The following is a 16,150-nucleotide window of genomic DNA, read 5'->3' as shown; positions in this document are numbered from 1 at the left end:
ACTGATGAGAGCGAGCAGAGAGCCAGGCGGGGGGTGTCCCCCCTTTGTTGCTGCTTTCATTTTTAAAATGAATCATAATTTCTGCATTGGATACGAAGATGGGTTTACAGCTATTAGCCGTCATATTAATAATTCAGAAAATACATGCCCAATCACTTGTGTTCTTTCAATTCCCTATGAACACAGCTGCAACCCACATTAGAAGCGAAAGGGAATGGATATTTTTCAGATGAGATATTTGGGCTGAATTATTAGGGTAGCCTGTACTACAAAATTACTAATAAACATTGCTTCTGGCTCAATTTAGTCTGAACTCAGTGAACCTAGCCAATGGTAACAAATCAAAAACTCCGAAATGCCTGATGAATGAATCTAACTAATCAAGGAACCCTGTAGGAAGTAGATGCCAGGATTAATGAGCCAGTAGTTCCACCATGCCATGCTGTTACTTCTTCACATAAATGCCCTTAGATGAGATTACCTTTATGTCATGAAAAGGAGAAAAGGAAGGTTACATTCTTTCAACTAACAGGTTAACTATTGCCATTACTAAAAGACAGATCTTTGGGGTCTAAGTTTTTTCTCTACCGTAAAAATTAACATGTAAAGTCCACAACACAGATTAAAAACATTTTCATTTTCAAGGAAAGCAGTCATTGAGGACATCAAACATAAACTGCCCCAAAGTTAGAATTTCCTCTGTATTCTCCATTCACATCTACCTTGATTTACCAAAATTGCTCTGCATCCTATTTTGTATTCAGTGTCTAATATCATCTTTATCAGGTTGAATTTCTATATCCTGTTTCTTCCATCATCAACAAAAGGTAAACTAAGGGCAACATCATTCTCATGCCATCAGTTGTATGCCACGTAAGATGGTTAGTACCAATATTGAGGAGAAAATAAAGATACAAGGATGAATATGCGTATTCAAATAAATCAATCACATAGTCACATCGTAATAGACTTTGACTTTTTCTAGCTAGCATGTGGTGACAATATTCAATGCCAAACAGGCTACTCAGCAAAAAGTACAATTCATCAGAGGTAGGATACCTGGCATGTTGTACTTATCTACTTTGTGTTTTGATATTACTCATCATTATTGTCTTTATTCCCTTATTGAATGTAATTAGTTATTATTATAACTTTAACAGTTTTGAGTCGGAATTGCTGCTGACAAGGACTAAAAAATAATATGAAACATTATTCTGTTGCAGGTTTTTTCCTCCCTCAAAATGCAGAAATCTTTCAGGCTTGTGATTGAGATTCTCATTCTCTTTTTATCTTTGCTAAACTGTCAACCTTAACAATTTAGGCAGGTTGCCTTCCCTTATGCTAATGGCATATATGACATTAAAATGTTCAGGATTCTTAATACAAAAATCTATTGCCATAGAAACAAATATTATTCTAGAGTCAGGTCAAGTGAAAAACTCTGTACACTTTCATTATAATATTGATAAATAACCCCTATATTATGAAATATAAGTATCTTTGAAAGCATCTATCACTTCAGTTGATTTGTAACTTCTCATCAGTGTTCTGAGTTGGCCCATTTTTTTTCAAATGAAAGATCCCATTTCCCTTGCCTTTGAGAAATACAATTTTTAAAGATTCCATTTAGCATCCTTTATTGCATTCCTACATCATAAAGTTATGCTTTATAGCAGCATAAAAAAGCTGTAAAATTAGCATCCTTGTAAACAAGCTTCCATGCTCACTGGTGAAGCAATCTGTGATTTGTACTGATCTCTTAAATATGACTTGAGATTATCCACGATTTCAAATTAAAAGTAAAAAAGACCAGTAACCTAAAACAAGGGTGAATACGATGAAATGTAGAAATAAGGAAAAGTGTGTTTCATCTACAGATATTTTAGAAGTTTAGTTATGCTGCTAAATTCTAGGTGAGTTCTACAATACAGAAATGTCCTATTCTTATATGAAAACCCAAATGAGCATGTTTTTATCTTCTTACTTTAATACTCTAACGTTACCTCAAAAATATCCTCTTAGAAAATGTAGAAATGAGATTCTGTGAACCCACCCACCAATTTTACGTCTAATTAAAATTCCTAAGGTAATGTGAACATCTGAGTTTTCTTCCTCACAAAAAATCATGCCCTTTTGTCCTCACCTTTGAGGAGCTTCCATTGTGCTCTCTGAGTTGAGCAACAATTACATCAGTTCCTAAAATTCACATGTAGCCCAGCGGTAGGAGACTGTATTTTAGGACAAGGATGTTTTTAGGGTTTACGGCTGTGGCAACCAAATGAGAAATCTTCCCATGGGAAAGGGTTCGCTCTCAATGCCTATAATGACCATTCAATTTCAAACCACTGGACTGATTTTGGTTAGTTTTCCAAAGGAAGACTGTGTCTCGATTCGCCTCCAAGTTTCAAACATACCCACAATCTTCCGGCTTGGACGAGGGAGAAACCGCAGTTTCCACTGCTGGTTGGTTTGGGGAGGTCCCCCGAGCACGTGGCTAAATTCGAGGCTGGCCGGCACCAAGAACCGACCCAGAGAAAACCGGGGCTGCAGGCGGAGGAAGGCCGGGCGGCGGCACGACCCGCACAGCTCGTCCCGGACACGCTCCCTCCCCGACCTGGGAGCTCCCGAGGCCGAGCCTAGATCTCCACACCAGGGCCGGTCGCCTCTTCGGAGCGCACGAGGCCTAGGCCCAGGGAGGACAGAGCCCGGGCCCCCACGTCCACCGCGGCCTGGGCCAGACGCGGCTCCGGGCCCCACGCCGCCCTCCCGGCCGCCCGCCGTCCTGCCCACAGCGGCCCCAGCGCACGCACGCAGCCCGCCGACGGCCGCCCTCCACTCCTCCGTCGGAGCGAAACGGTCCGCCGCCCGAGCAGCTCAGCAACCCTGGGGCCCCGCCTGCGGCGCCGCCAGCCGCGCCACCAGGCCCGCCTCGGGCGCCGAAGCCCAGGGCGGCCCCAAGCCTCGCGAGGCCTCGAGCTCGCGGGAGGCCCGCTCCGCCCGGCCTTTTCACTTCCGGCCTGCTGGCCGCGCGACGGGCGGCCGGGTCTCCGCTGCCGGCGCCGTGTGGGGAGCGCGGCCTGGGCCGCGGGGCACCTCGGAAAGCGAACCCAAGCCCGCTGAAGGGCGGACGGTCCCAACGCGGGGTCCCGCCCGCGGAGCGCGCCTTGAGAACCACCAGGGCCAGCTCTCTTCCCCTCCCCCCACGAGACCTCCCCCGCCATTCAAAGTCACACCAAACCCATCATTCTCCATATCACATACTGAAAATGATTTTATTTTATCCATTTACATTTAACTCGATATAAACTTGTCCGGAAAAGTCAAATAATATGCTTTATATTAGCTCAAACATTTATTAAGAAAACCAAATTCCATAAATAAGCACAGACAATAAGTTAAAACATATCACAAATTGACCAGTATGTAACAAGAATGCTTTATCTACACAAAACATCCTATTTCACATGTTTGTTCATTCTTCGAAAGCGCTTCTGTTCTCTGGGTTTGGATTTGACCAGCACATGCAGAAAGAGCTGATTGTGTTTCTCTGTACAAAGTTGCAGGGTTGTAGATGTCCGCGTGCACCCACGGCGCGGCCGGCAGGGGCCAGGGCGGTGGCCGAGGGGCACGAGGGACGACAGGACGACCACAGAACAACCAAGGGCACAGAGCAGCGAGGAGAGAGAAACGGAAAAGGAAGCAAACAAACCCCCGTCCTGAAGGATCCAGAAAAGAGATGTGGCTTTTGCTTCTACAAAAGGAAAATTTTCTGACATGTTTATTTTATTCTTCCTTATAAAGACTTATCAAAATGGGTAAGATCACCTCTTTTTCATCACATGACTGCTTTAGTCTACACTCCAGCCACCCGATCCACTGGCATGTTCCTCCTGAGAAGGCTTCCGTTCAATACCCTCACACATTGTGCTTAAGAAAATAAAAGTAAGAGAAAATAAAAGCGTTGTCTTGCAAGCCAATGGAGGGCTGCATGGATGAGGCTGGGTGGCCGGGCAAGGGTAGGCTGGTGGGAAAGGAAAGAAGAGAGGAGTTCGGAGAAAGAAAACAAGGATTAATCAAATTATATCAGTTGGGCCCTCAGATGAGGCGGTTAGTAGCAGATGCTTGTCCTCCTTTAAGACAAAAATCCCTAACATTGTGCTGTCCCTTGAACACGTCCGTGTGTGACCGAGGTGCACTGTGTTGTGTGCGCGCGCGTGTGTGTAGTGTCTGAGAGTGAGCGAGAGTGCGAGTGTGTGTGTTTCTGCCCACAAACCAGTCCATTGGTGTCTGATTTCAGATCCTGAGTCGACTCCCTGGTAAGTAAAATGGCGGGAAGGATGCTTTTTGCAGGGCGCGGGAGGAGGGGCGTGAGGACCGGGGAAGAAGGGACCGGAGGGGAGGCGGCGGGCGAGGGGTCGTAGGCGTCGCGTGGAAGGTGCGGGTGGGAAGGCGCGAGCACGACGAGCGCGAGCCGGGAGGCCGGGGTCGTGGGAAAGGGGGGGCGAGGCTCCGGAGACGGGCCGAGGGAGAAGCGCGGCGAGACCGGGAGAGGGGCTTTGGGCGGGGGCAGGGGGCCTGGGCGAGCGAAATCAGGCGGAGGGGAGGCCTCGCGGGCTGGGGCCGGGGGAGAGCCCGAGCGAGTGGAGGAGCGAGGAGAGGACAAAACGAGCCGTGGCGGAGGCGGAGGCGGGGTCGGGACCGGGCAGGGCCGGGGCAGGGAGCGGGGTCCCGAGCGCGCGCCGCGAGGCCTGGGGGGGCCCGGGGACGGCAACGGGGGCGGCGCGGCGGCATTAAGTGAAGCTCATGGAGACTGTGTGCTCTAGCGCCTTGCGGCGGAGGGAGGCGATGCTCGTGCCCCGCCACACGTCGCTGCTGTCCGGGGAGCTGCAGAGCTGGGGCGAGCCGGAGACGTTGCTGGGGCCGGGGAGGGAGGCGGGCACCATGCCGGGGAAGGCGGGCTGGTAGAGGTGCGACTGCAGCCCCGCGCCGTTGGAGCCCGCCAGGCTGTTGGACAGGCCCATGGAGTTGGGCGGCGGCCCGGCCGCCAGGCTGCACTGGGACAGCGACTGCGCCATGGCTTGCTGCCGGCCCAGCGCCGGCGGCAGCGGCAGCTGGGACACGCCCGGCATGGCGGCCGCCGCCCAGCGGGTGTCGTTGGCGTGGAAAGAGCACAGGCTGTCGCCCATGGCGGCGGCGGCGGCGGCGGCGGCCGACGGGAACTGAGGCAGGCCTGGCGTGGGCAGCAGCGTGCCCGGCGCGCGGAACACGTTGGTCGTCTTCTTGCGCTTCTTCCACTTGGCGCGCCGGTTCTGGAACCAGACCTGGAGCGGGCGGGGCGGGAGACAGACATGGCGCTGTTAGCGGGCCGGCCGGCCAGGAGCGGCAGGGGCTTGAGCCGAGAGACCCGCGTCAGATACACCCCCTCAGCCCCAGGCCGAACAAGTGCCCTCGGTCCGACGCGCCCACATCCAGCCGGAGACCCTGGGTCTCCACCAGCTCGAGGCAACTGATGCCCCTTGCACCCACCAAGTGCCGACTCCCGGGGTCCTGAGTGATAGTGCCCTCCCAGAGCGCTTACACACAGTACGAGCATCCCACCGCGTGCAGTGTTCTCCACGCCCCTGCACGCTGGCACATTCCGTACGCTGCTTAGATGCACAGGTCTGCAGGCAGGCGCGTGTCAAGGCTGGACCCACAGGTGTACAAATGAAGATAAACATGTGTACCCATGTGGCTTAATAGTGTGCCTTATAACACTGATGGGGTATAGAATTTTCAGAAACGCTGGAAATTTGGAAATTGATGAAAGGCCATGGATGACATAGCCAGTTTCAAAAATCGAAAGACAAAGGAAAACCCCTAACGCCACGGATGACAGAGCGGAGAGGTTAATACCCTGATCCGTGTGGGAAAGCGAGCGCCACTGAGCTACAGGCTTGTTTGGGTCGCCACCGTGACTTCTGATTCGCAGCGACTGCCACAAGTCTCCGCGCCTCCTTCTCAAACCCCTCTAAGGGCACCCTTATCTGGGCTGTGCAGGTGTGCTGGAACCTGCTGCCGGAGCCCTGAGCCCCAGGGCCTTCAAGTCTATTCCTTTCAGGAAATTACTGAGGATGCCAAATAACAAGGCCTCCAATTGCCTCAGGTCCCTCCACTTCATCTATAAGCCAAAAGCAAATTTTCTGACCACTGCAAATTAAAGGAGGTCAAGTTTAAAGCTCACACTAGTTATGAATCAAATTTAACTTTGCTTCATAAATAGACATACCATAGACAAACCCAGATGTCTTTTTAAAGGAGATATGTTTGATAAAATACACTCCAAATGAAAACAAGCCTCCTACCCTTCTTTCTTAACAGTGACCCTGGAATTTCAGTCCTTACCAGACAAATATGCCTACGAATGTCAAATTCACTACCACAGGAGAAGGAAGGGTTCTTTCTGAAAGGTATCAAGTAAGTTGTCCGACCAACATAACCTCTCATCTCCCCATATTCGAATTTGATCTTTTTAAGTAATAATTAATAATGATAATTGCCAGCATGCCTATTTGACAGGCCTGCGGTTTAACATCTAGTCAGTTGGAGGTTTACCGCGCATAAATATAACTGGTGTGAGACAAAACTCAGGTGCTGTTTCCTCTTAGAATTTGGCCAACGTAATTTGACCACCATATTCGGCCAAAAGGTTATTCATCCGTTAATCTAAGCTATTTAGTGTTTATTCTGGAAGCTAAAGTGTCATGAGCCCGGATGTACCTGATCCGTTCTCGGTAAGCGAGCTATGCACAGCGGTGTGTGTGTTCACACCCGTGCAAGTGGAGACACATTCTACGCCTACCAGTGTGAACGGCATTGCGATCTACAATTCTCGCCCTCCTTTGGGCTGGCCCTGGCCTTTCTGCCATGCCCGCCCCATCGCCCACCACTGTATCTTTCTCTGGTTTCTACCCCATTGCCCCATTTTCTGCCTACCCCAGTGTTCGGATTGGGTAAAGACGCCGGGTTCCCTCCCTGCTAAAGCCCCTTGAGCTGGTAGCGCAGCGGCTTAGTGAGGCAGCAGGGCCCTAGATGGTGGCTGGGATCAATGCGGCCGGCCGCGGATTGAGCTGTTAGCGGCCTCCGCAGGAGAATAACCGGCAGAACCCAAGGAAAGCACAGCGAGGAGTCGTGCGGCCACCGGTCGCTTTGCATTACCCACCCAAGGCTAGACTCCGGGGAGGGAGACCCGATGGATCCCTAGGTAAGGATGATGTCTGCGTCCAAACGACCTCCACCCCTCACACTCGCACCCGGATATACTTTGAAAGATATCTGTAAATTAAAGACCGGTTTCTAACACCCTGCAAGTATCAGTGAATCCTGAAATGTTTGAACGTTTGGGGCGGGCAGCGCGGGGGAGAAGGGTGGTGGACAAGGGCAGGGGAGTGGAGAGAGAAGCAGAAGAAAGAAAGGGGCGGGCGGGAGTGGGGGCGGGGGGAGGGGGGGTTGTCCCGTAGAATTTCAGAAGAAAACACGTCCTCAGAAAGGTTGCTGAATCTCAGGCACCGGCGGAAAAGAACAGCTGTTAAAGAACTAAATACAGGAATAATCGAAAAATCGTGCTCAATTATGTTTGAGGGTTAGTAGTCAAATGATGGCTACAAATTTTTTATGTTTCATGGCTTACTGGGGTTGGGAAAAAAATCTGCATGGGGTCTGAACACCTCCGTTCCAAGCTATGATGCATATGTTTTTAAAATGTGAATGTTTCCACTTGAAAACTAGAGCATGACGGATTAAAATGCAGGCAAAACCTAAGGGAGATTTTGAGAATGCACAGATGACAACTCCAGGAAATATATTAACCGCAGCCACGGGCCAACTTTGTACTCAGTTTGAAATGCAGCTCTTCTCAGAAAATGCTTAATACAACAGTGAGAATCTAATGGAGGTTGGAATTTAAAAATCCACTTTCATGATATCTGCTGTTACAGTAATATAGACATACTGTAAATGTATTTTAAAATATATAGCCCGTTTAATTCCCCACCTATAAATGGCTCAGGAATAGAGAAAGAGAGGGAGAAAGAGAGAATATTACTTTTTTTCCCCTCGAAGCAAACGCTTTATGAAGATCTCATTGGAATCCAGCAAATGATTAATGTGAAGATTTGGGAGGAAATCTGGGGAGCTATATTAAAGCCTGGATCTCAGGTTCATTTCGATCAGCCAGCCGTGAACTCTGGGCCGAATTCATTACACTTTAATAGTGCTGGGAGAGGAAGAAAATGCAATTTCTCATTCCATTAGAAAACTAGAAAATACTCTCAGCTTGTCCCCCTATTAAGATGTGGCAGGTGACAGGGCCATTCTGGGGGACACGGTCAATGGAATTACAGCACATTATTTTTGTTCGTATAAAATATTGAAAGGCAAGCCTGACTGTGCAGAAGTTATTTCACTGATTTGGTTTTTATGTAAATAAAATATTGAAAGTTAATTAATCCGTGCTAGAGACTAATGATTATGCTTATTATATTGCATTTGATCGCGTAATTTGCATGATTCTCGCATTGCTGCTTAATAAGCCATTCCAGGTTATAAATAATTCTGAAATTGGTTTCTAATAATGGCATGCTATAAAAGGAATGGTTTTATTACACTAGCCAGAAAAGGGGAGCGATATCAGACATGGAATTGGCCTCCATGTGAGTAGAGGTGCTTTCATAAATACTAAAAGGTATGATATATACCAGATATAGATAAAAATAAGTGTGTTGGATCATTTAGAGTAGAATCAAAAAACATCTTTTAAAACATACAATTGCAATAAATTAAATGTTTAGATCATTTTTAATCAGCACAGTGGCCCGTGTACTGAAAAGGATGTGTGGCAATCTGTTAACTATAAAGAAAACTATGAAGTACTCATCATATAAGAACATAAACCAATTACTATTTAATTTGAATTTGGTCAAGGAGCAATGGTACAGTGAATTGTGAACTAAATACATTTTCCATAAATTATTTTTGCATTACATTACATAATGTTAATCATTTTGAAATGTTAATTAAGAAGGTTATGTTGATCTGATTACTTTTTAAACTATGGAACATTATTTTAAAAAATATTGAAATTGCCATTCTATTAAATTGTTCCTATCAGCAGCCTCAAGCTATTATCTTTGGTTGAACATTATGCTAGAACAATTAAAGTGCTTTGTCTCTTTCTTCTTGATTATTCTTTTGTGTACTTTTAAAAAATATTGTTTCTATTACATAGTTTGTATTTTATTTCATTTACAACTTTTTCTATTAAGAGAATCACTACCATTAACCTTTGGAAGACCTAATAAAGTTTAATAGACCTCATTTTCTTTTTTCATAAAGTCGATTGTCCAATTATATTTTATTTGTGATTCTAAGTTCTATTTTAATTTAAGCTAATTACCACTATGTCTAGGTTAAACAACAGCATTTTACTCTTTAAAACAAAAATTGTTAGGTAATATTTCTCTTGAGGGACAAAAATCAAATTTATGAATTTTGAGTCGACAAGATTTTGACAAGCCAATACTATCATTAGCAGTAATGGAAGTATTGAAATTGTATATTTCTGTTAAGGTTTGAACTCAACTTCAGATTTAAAAAGGGATACGAGGTAAAAAATTTTAAAGAGCATTAATAATGTATATCTGCACAATGCAATTAAAACTCTTCTGGTGCTTAATTCCAACGGCCCATGGTTCAGGGCTTCCAGAGTTCACTAAGGAAACCATTCAGACTTGTATTGAGTAAAAATGTTAATCTATCTTATACCCTGAATATTACTTTATTAATTTGACCACATTAGGTCCCCAATGACACTCGTTTGCTGATTACTTAGAACAGAAGCATAGGCTATTTTTCCAGATTAGACTACCTTTAAAATGCTGCATGGAGATAGAAATATTCAACACCTTGATTATAAACATCCTTGTCTCTTGCTTCTTAGATAAAATGTAAAATAAGTGAGGTCTTTAAACTTAATTTGTAAAAGCAGCTAGACCTGAGGTTGACATACAGAATAAGGAACAAAAAATATCACGTCCAAGATAGGCAAGGAAGATTTTCAGCACCCTGGATAGCTCAAGACTAAGCGCTCGTCCTGGTATTTCACCTCCAGGATCTGTCCATAAAATATTTGATATGTTGTTTTCATTCTCTTAAAAAGCGAAAAAGATCTGAGGTTCATTGGGCTTATACTTTTATTCCCCAATTTTCAGAAAAGTTATAGGTGTCTTTTTCTAAGTTATATATAATCTACAATTTGGAGGGTGGTCGGACAGAACAAGGGGTCAGTAATGATTTCGTCTACTACCTGTCAATCTTTCCTGCCCTAAATGTTCTTTCTTCACATCGGATATCTACAACAGAAAGCCTTCTTTTTTTTTCGACTTCCTTAGGGGAAAACCAGGGTTCATAGGCTGTAGGGGGATAGCTCCAGCCTCCCCCAGCGCATTGGTTGATCACCAAAGTTCAAACTCTTTGCCATCATCAAGGCTAGCAGTATTTTGCCTGAGAGCGGCGGGAGGGTGATATTCGGGAGAATAAAGCTACACCGTGAAACCCAGGTGTGGATCTTTCTTTTTTTAAAGGCTCCCATTACGCCTTATTTTCTCACTTTACATGTTTTCTGTATAATTGTTGCATTCCCCCGTTTATCCAGACTTTTAACACAAACTCATTATGGAGTAATGAAATACTTGTCAATAAGGCGACTGGAGCGGAGGTGCCCGCCCGGCTTAGCCGCCTAGGAAACTCGGAGCGGAGGCCAGGATCCTGGAGGGAGGGAGACGCCAGGGTTCCCTTCTCAGGAAGAAGGAGGCGACGTAACAGTGGAACAACGCCGGCTTCTCTTTTGAGGAGTTTCTGCGGGGATGTGGCTAGACTGGCTGGAGATAGAGGCCCTGTCTGTCCTTTGGAGGATGGTGATCCGGGCCAGTTTCCGGGCAGAGGAGCTAACAGGACCCAGCAAGGCATAGGCAGCCGAAGCGCAGCCCAGAATCCCGGCAAGGGAAGGAAAGACTCCGCTTCCTTTGCCCAAATCACCCTGCCCTCTCCTTGTCTTCTGTCCTGGCGCCCAGCCCGACGTACCTGCACTCGGGACTCGGTCAGCCCGATACGCAGCGCTAGCTCCTCGCGCATGAAGATGTCAGGGTAGTGAGTCTTGGCGAAGCTCCTCTCCAATTCGTTGAGCTGCGCAGGAGTGAAGCGCGTCCGGTGGCGCTTCTGCTTCTGTTGGCCCTGCTGCTGGCCGGCTTGGCTGGGGTTCGGGCCGCCTTGGGGCCCCGGCTGTTTGTCCGGGTCCTTTGCACTTACCGCCAGCGAGGCCGGCGTAGAGCCCACTGTGGTGATGTCCTCCCCGGGCAGCAGGGTGGCTCCCTCGACTGGGTCGGAGTTGGGCGCTAGGTCCCCCGGATGGCCCCCGGGGTCGGAGCCCCCCACGCCCAGCCTACACTTCACCGCCTCCCGGTGGCCCAGAAGCTCGGCGGCATCTTTCATACCTGAGGAGGCAAGGGGATCGCGGTCACTACTTTCCTGGCGATGCCAGGAGGGACTGTCCTCCCGGCGGTGTCTTCCTTCAGCCCCATCCTTGGCTCCCTCCACACCCATGTTCGCCCTGTGGAGGAAGCTCCCGGGACACTCAGCTAGGTTCCCCAGGATTTGGACAGCCAGGCTGGAACACCATCCCCCGTCCCTCTCCCCTCTCTCCGCAGCCGGCGCCCGTAGCGCACAGCGCACGCTTTCGTCTCTCCTACAATGGAACACTCCCAGTGCCGGCAATGAAACACGCCGAGGAGTCCCCTTCACGAACCGTACCCCTGGCGCCCAGGAACCCGAGAGCATACTCTTGGACCAGAAAAAAAAAGAGAGCGAGAGAGGAGCAAAGAAAGAAAGAGAATTAAAGGATTCCTTGGTTGCTGCCCGACCTGCGCCGGGGGAGCCTGACTGACTGTGCCTCCGGCCCTCAGCGGTTCCCTCTCACGCTCCGAAGATGAATACGTCTCCAAGCCTTCCACCCCCCGAAATCAGCCCAAATCAGCTCCGCCTCCCCCTCGAATCAGAGAAAGTGTTTGGAAAATGGAGTCACATCCATCACCAAAGATTCCCAAACCGGAAACCCAGAGCCCAGCAGCCCAGAGAGCGTTAAGGAAACCCTACACAGGTAACAGTGAATCCAACTTGAGAGAATTCAACTCCTCTTTCCAGAGAAATGAAAGGCGCGTTCTCCCGGCCACAGGCGAGGCCGAGTCTTTCCAGGCGGGACGCCTATTAGGAAGAATTTGGCTTTTCTCCTTTCTCAATGAGCACTCGAAGCAGATCCGCTTCCATGGCAGCAGCTTCTCCTTCAGGACAGATTTTTACAAATTCCACCATACTTAGACGAGGAGGAGAGAAGGAGGTGGTGGGGAGAATGAAAGAGAGGGGAAAAAAGAGGAGAAAGAAATCCCAAATCAAAGCAAACAAGAGGGAGAAAGAAAGAAAGAAAAACACCTCCAAACAAATTATCACGGGATAGATCGCCTTTAAAAAAAATAATAATAAGGGGGAGGAGGGAAATGCAAAAATAAGAAAACAAAAAGTAACATCATTTCCCACTCCTTTTCTGGATCTACATATTCCATAGATTTTTTTTTTGAAAAGACGATGTTAAATCAAATTAAACTTTAATGCAACACAATTACTTTTAAAGAAATTAGTCCATTTAGGGCGCATTAAGGTAAAATAAGGAACAAATTGACAATTTCCTGCCCCGGCTTCTCCTGGCCGCCGGGGCGAGAGGCGCGCACTCACCTAGCCTGGCGTCCAGGAGGTCGGCGTGAGACAGCATCGCGCACCGCTCCAGGGCGAAAGCTGTTCCCCCCCAAATTTTAGCGGCTTGAAGTTATTTAAAATAGATATAAGCTATAAGCTATACGATATAGATATATATAGATCACCTAAATGAAAGAAAATTCGGTTTGTGGTTAAAAAGGGGGCTTCTTGCATTATAATGTCCTTTAGAGAGACGGGGAGGTGCTTAACAGTTGAATGAACCCGTGAGCAGCTCGGCGAGGGGACCAATCAGGAGGGCAGCCTGCACATGTCAGCGCCCGGAGAGTCCCCCACTCCGCCCGCCCGCCCGCGCCCGCCCGGAGGAGGCGGTGGCCGCAGCCCTGGCGGCTCCAGCCCGAAGCAGCAGCGAAACCAGCGGCGGCCGCCGCGGCCTCGCCCTGGGCTTCTGGGCCCGACCCCCGTTAGTTCCTCCCTGCGGTTTTCTCAGGCACACCTTTCCTTCTCCTTGTCCCACCCTGCTGTCTCCACAGGCGCGGCTCTGTCTCTTTGAGCTAGCATCTTCTTGGGGACGAGGCGGGGCAGAGGACAGAGCAGGGCATGACCCTCGCGTGACCCGAGAGTCGCCCCCGCCCGCGGGCTCTGGGCGACACTGGCCTGCCGCTGGTGCGGGCCTGCCGATCGGGAGCACAACAAGGGCACCCCGCAGCCTCCACACTGCTCCTAGACTTCGCTGCCGCCCAGCAGGCCTGCGCCTAGGGTGCAGACGCCCTGGCTGGGACCCCGGGCCTACCGAGTCCCAGTCCAGCGGCAGGCCTAGAGCGCACAACAGGAGTCGACTCCCCGGGCGCTTCCAGGGCCCACGGTCCGCTTCAAGGACCCGCGCGCAGCGTCGATTCGCGCGCCCTGCACCCTTCCCGCCGGCGCCCGCCCGGCTCACGCCAGCAGCCTGGCCCGCTACCCGCTCCTTCGGCCAAAGTTTCTAAGTTCAGCTTGGCTTCCAACTCCACTTAAGACTGTAAATAAAGTTAAATGCTCTTTATTTTCCTCTTGAATATGTTAAACTACTTGAACAATTTAAAGCGCTTTGCACAAGTGAAGCGAACCATTTCTAATGTTCTGATTTTTCAGAGCCAGCCAACAACAAAGTTTAGATTAGTAATATATTTCTAACCAGAGTAATTTTCAAGATCATTAGGCATTTATGTAATTAGTGCCAAATCTATAAGCTTTTATTACGATTATTAGAGTAAAATCAGTATAAATTTGTACTAATTTACTACTGTTTAGACTTGGCTGTCAAGCCCAGAGGTTCTTATTGTAAATGATAACTGAGGAAATTAAGTGCAAAATTCTGTACCATTTCTGATCTGCTCCTAAACAATCCGTTTCAATTGTATTTGTAGCAGAACATAATGCCCTTTTAAAGTTATTTGACTTGTATTTTTATTTGCAACACAAGAAAAATGCCCTCTACCCAGGCACAATGAAAACTGATATTTACTACTCTCAACTTGATTAACATTGATTTTTAATTCAAGAGTGATGCAATTAAGATTATTCATTTAGTGCAAATAAAGCTTCCACAAAAGGGTGGCCCTATGAAGTCTGTTTTAAATAATACCGAGCAAATGGCTTTTTTTGTTCGCCGTCCAATTGACTTACACAAAACATTGGAAATGCTGCCTGAGAGCAGATGCGAGAGGAATTGTGTGTGTGTGTGTGTGTGTGTGTGTGTGTGTGTGTGTGTCCTTAGCTCTGTGTGTGACAGGGACTGAGCAAGGAGACAAAGGAGGCGGCAAGGCGAACTCTGGGGCAGTTTCGCTTCCTCCTCCTTCTCTCCTGCAGCCCGTTCCCCTCCTTCCATGCACACACACGCGCGCGCGCGCACACATGCACACACACGTGTCAGCGCCGGGCATGAGCCGCACAGGCTCCTTCCGAGCTGCGGAGACAGCTTCCCCCAGAAGCTCTGGGCCTGGCCGAGCTTCGGCGGCCGCCGCAGCTGCTGCCCACGCGCCCTGTCTGAGACCAGGGCGCCGGGACTGCGGGCTGCGGCTTGGCTGAGCCGGGGCGGCGGCGGCGCGTTTGGGAGCCGAGAGCTTCTACGGCAAGCGCCTGGTGTCCTCTACGAGAAAGGCTTTGCTTGGGAGGAAAATGCCTAAACCTAAAGCAAACAGTCTCTCCAATAAAAGCTTTCCTTTCCAGAAACAAAACCCTGAATCTAGAAACTAGGGCGCGAAGCGAGCGCGGCAGGAGGTCGGACAGCAGTCCGGGGCGGGGCGGGCGTGCGCCCTGGACGTGGCTCCTGAGTGCGCACCTGGTTGCACCTTCCCAGGGACTCGCAGGGGGTTTGTGCCCACCTGGGTGGGGCTTGTGGGGTATCCAAGACTCGAACGCAGGGGCATTGGTAGAGAGAAGTGTCAGAGGAAGAGACAGAGGGCCTGGCATCCTCACCCCGCTCCTCCAAACAGGCGGGTCCGCGGAGACCCGCACCGCCGTGGCACCGAACCCTGTCTGGAGAGACGGAGGAGAGGCCACGACCTGGGGAGAGCAGAAGGGCATGGGGCTCTGAATCTACATGTGTGTGCACACAGGCGCTCGTGTCCTCATCCCACAGCAGCCCCAGAAGAGCCGCCGGCCGTGCAGCGTCCTCCCACACGCACTCGCTCGTATATTGTTTTGTTGTATCTTTCAGGTCGATAAATAAATGTGTAATAGTTAATGTGAAGACACATCAGAGTAATAACAATGGGACGAAATCAAAGGATTATCCATCTCTGTTAGTAACCGCTGAATAACAATGTTGCGGCGTGATTGATAGCCCGCTTCATTTTATGACTTTTCTATTGGTCTTGATTTTTATAGCAGTATAAACAAACTAAATCATTTCTTCCAAGACTTCAGAGCAGAAGCATCTGGAGGAGGGGGGAGGGATAAAGGAAAGAAAAGAAAGAAAGAAAGAAAGAAAGAAAGAAAGGGAAATCTGAGAGTGGGAGGGGGTGACAGGGGCGGTGTGGGGGCGTCGAGGTGGGGAGGGCGCAAGCTGGAGCTGGAGCCGGAGCGAGGAGCCTGCTGCCAGCAGGCGTGGCGAGGAAAACGACAACAGTCCGGATGTAAAATGCTCGCCCCCGCGCCCAGTTCCCTCTCGGCAGCTCGTTTTGGCCAATGTCTGAATCCACCTGGGCTGCGCCTGAGATGTATTTACCAGAGTTTTATTCCCCGTCATCTTCCCACGTTCCTGGGGCAGCCGGGAAAGTGCCGGTCAGGCCCATTGCTATTGATAATTTAAGGTATTTCCCACATGATCATGGGAACTGAAGTCCCTAACAAGGCGAGGCTTTAGCGCAAT

The 16,150-nt window shown here is 49.0% G+C and overlaps 1 protein-coding gene across 2 annotated transcripts; it reads right to left on the bottom strand.

Annotated features, from left to right (window-relative positions):
- Positions 1-3,284: 3,284 nt before the first annotated feature.
- OTP (orthopedia homeobox) lies at positions 3,285-13,024 on the bottom strand. Of its 2 annotated transcripts, none has more exons than XM_014830017.3 (3): positions 12,820-13,024; positions 11,119-11,528; positions 3,285-5,321 (listed from the first exon to the last, which is right to left on the bottom strand). In XM_014830017.3, exons 1-3 carry the CDS (start codon positions 12,854-12,856, stop codon positions 4,791-4,793), a joined length of 978 nt encoding a protein of 325 aa, XP_014685503.1. In that variant the 5' UTR covers positions 12,857-13,024; the 3' UTR covers positions 3,285-4,790. The 2 variants fall into 2 exon arrangements, with proteins under 2 accessions (XP_014685503.1, XP_070374286.1); XM_070518185.1 differs by lacking the exon at positions 12,820-13,024 and adding an exon at positions 11,955-12,037.
- Between the last annotated feature and the right edge of the window lie 3,126 nt (positions 13,025-16,150).

This window comes from Equus asinus, chromosome 9 (assembly GCF_041296235.1).
Source record: "Equus asinus isolate D_3611 breed Donkey chromosome 9, EquAss-T2T_v2, whole genome shotgun sequence".
In the NCBI taxonomy this organism is placed as follows: domain Eukaryota; kingdom Metazoa; phylum Chordata; class Mammalia; order Perissodactyla; family Equidae; genus Equus; species Equus asinus.
This window is presented reverse-complemented; position numbering and strand designations above follow the sequence as displayed.

Bases quoted from the DNA above. Each gene is read 5' to 3' on its own strand.
- OTP (XM_014830017.3), bottom strand. From the start codon at position 12,856: ATGCTGTCTCACGCCGACCTCCTGGACGCCAGGCTAG. The intron at 11,529-12,819 runs GTGAGTGCGCGC...TTGCCTCCTCAG, and splicing joins CCTCCTGGACGCCAGGCTAG to GTATGAAAGATGCCGCCGAG. The intron at 5,322-11,118 runs GTACGTCGGGCT...CGCCCGCTCCAG, and splicing joins TGACCGAGTCCCGAGTGCAG to GTCTGGTTCCAGAACCGGCG.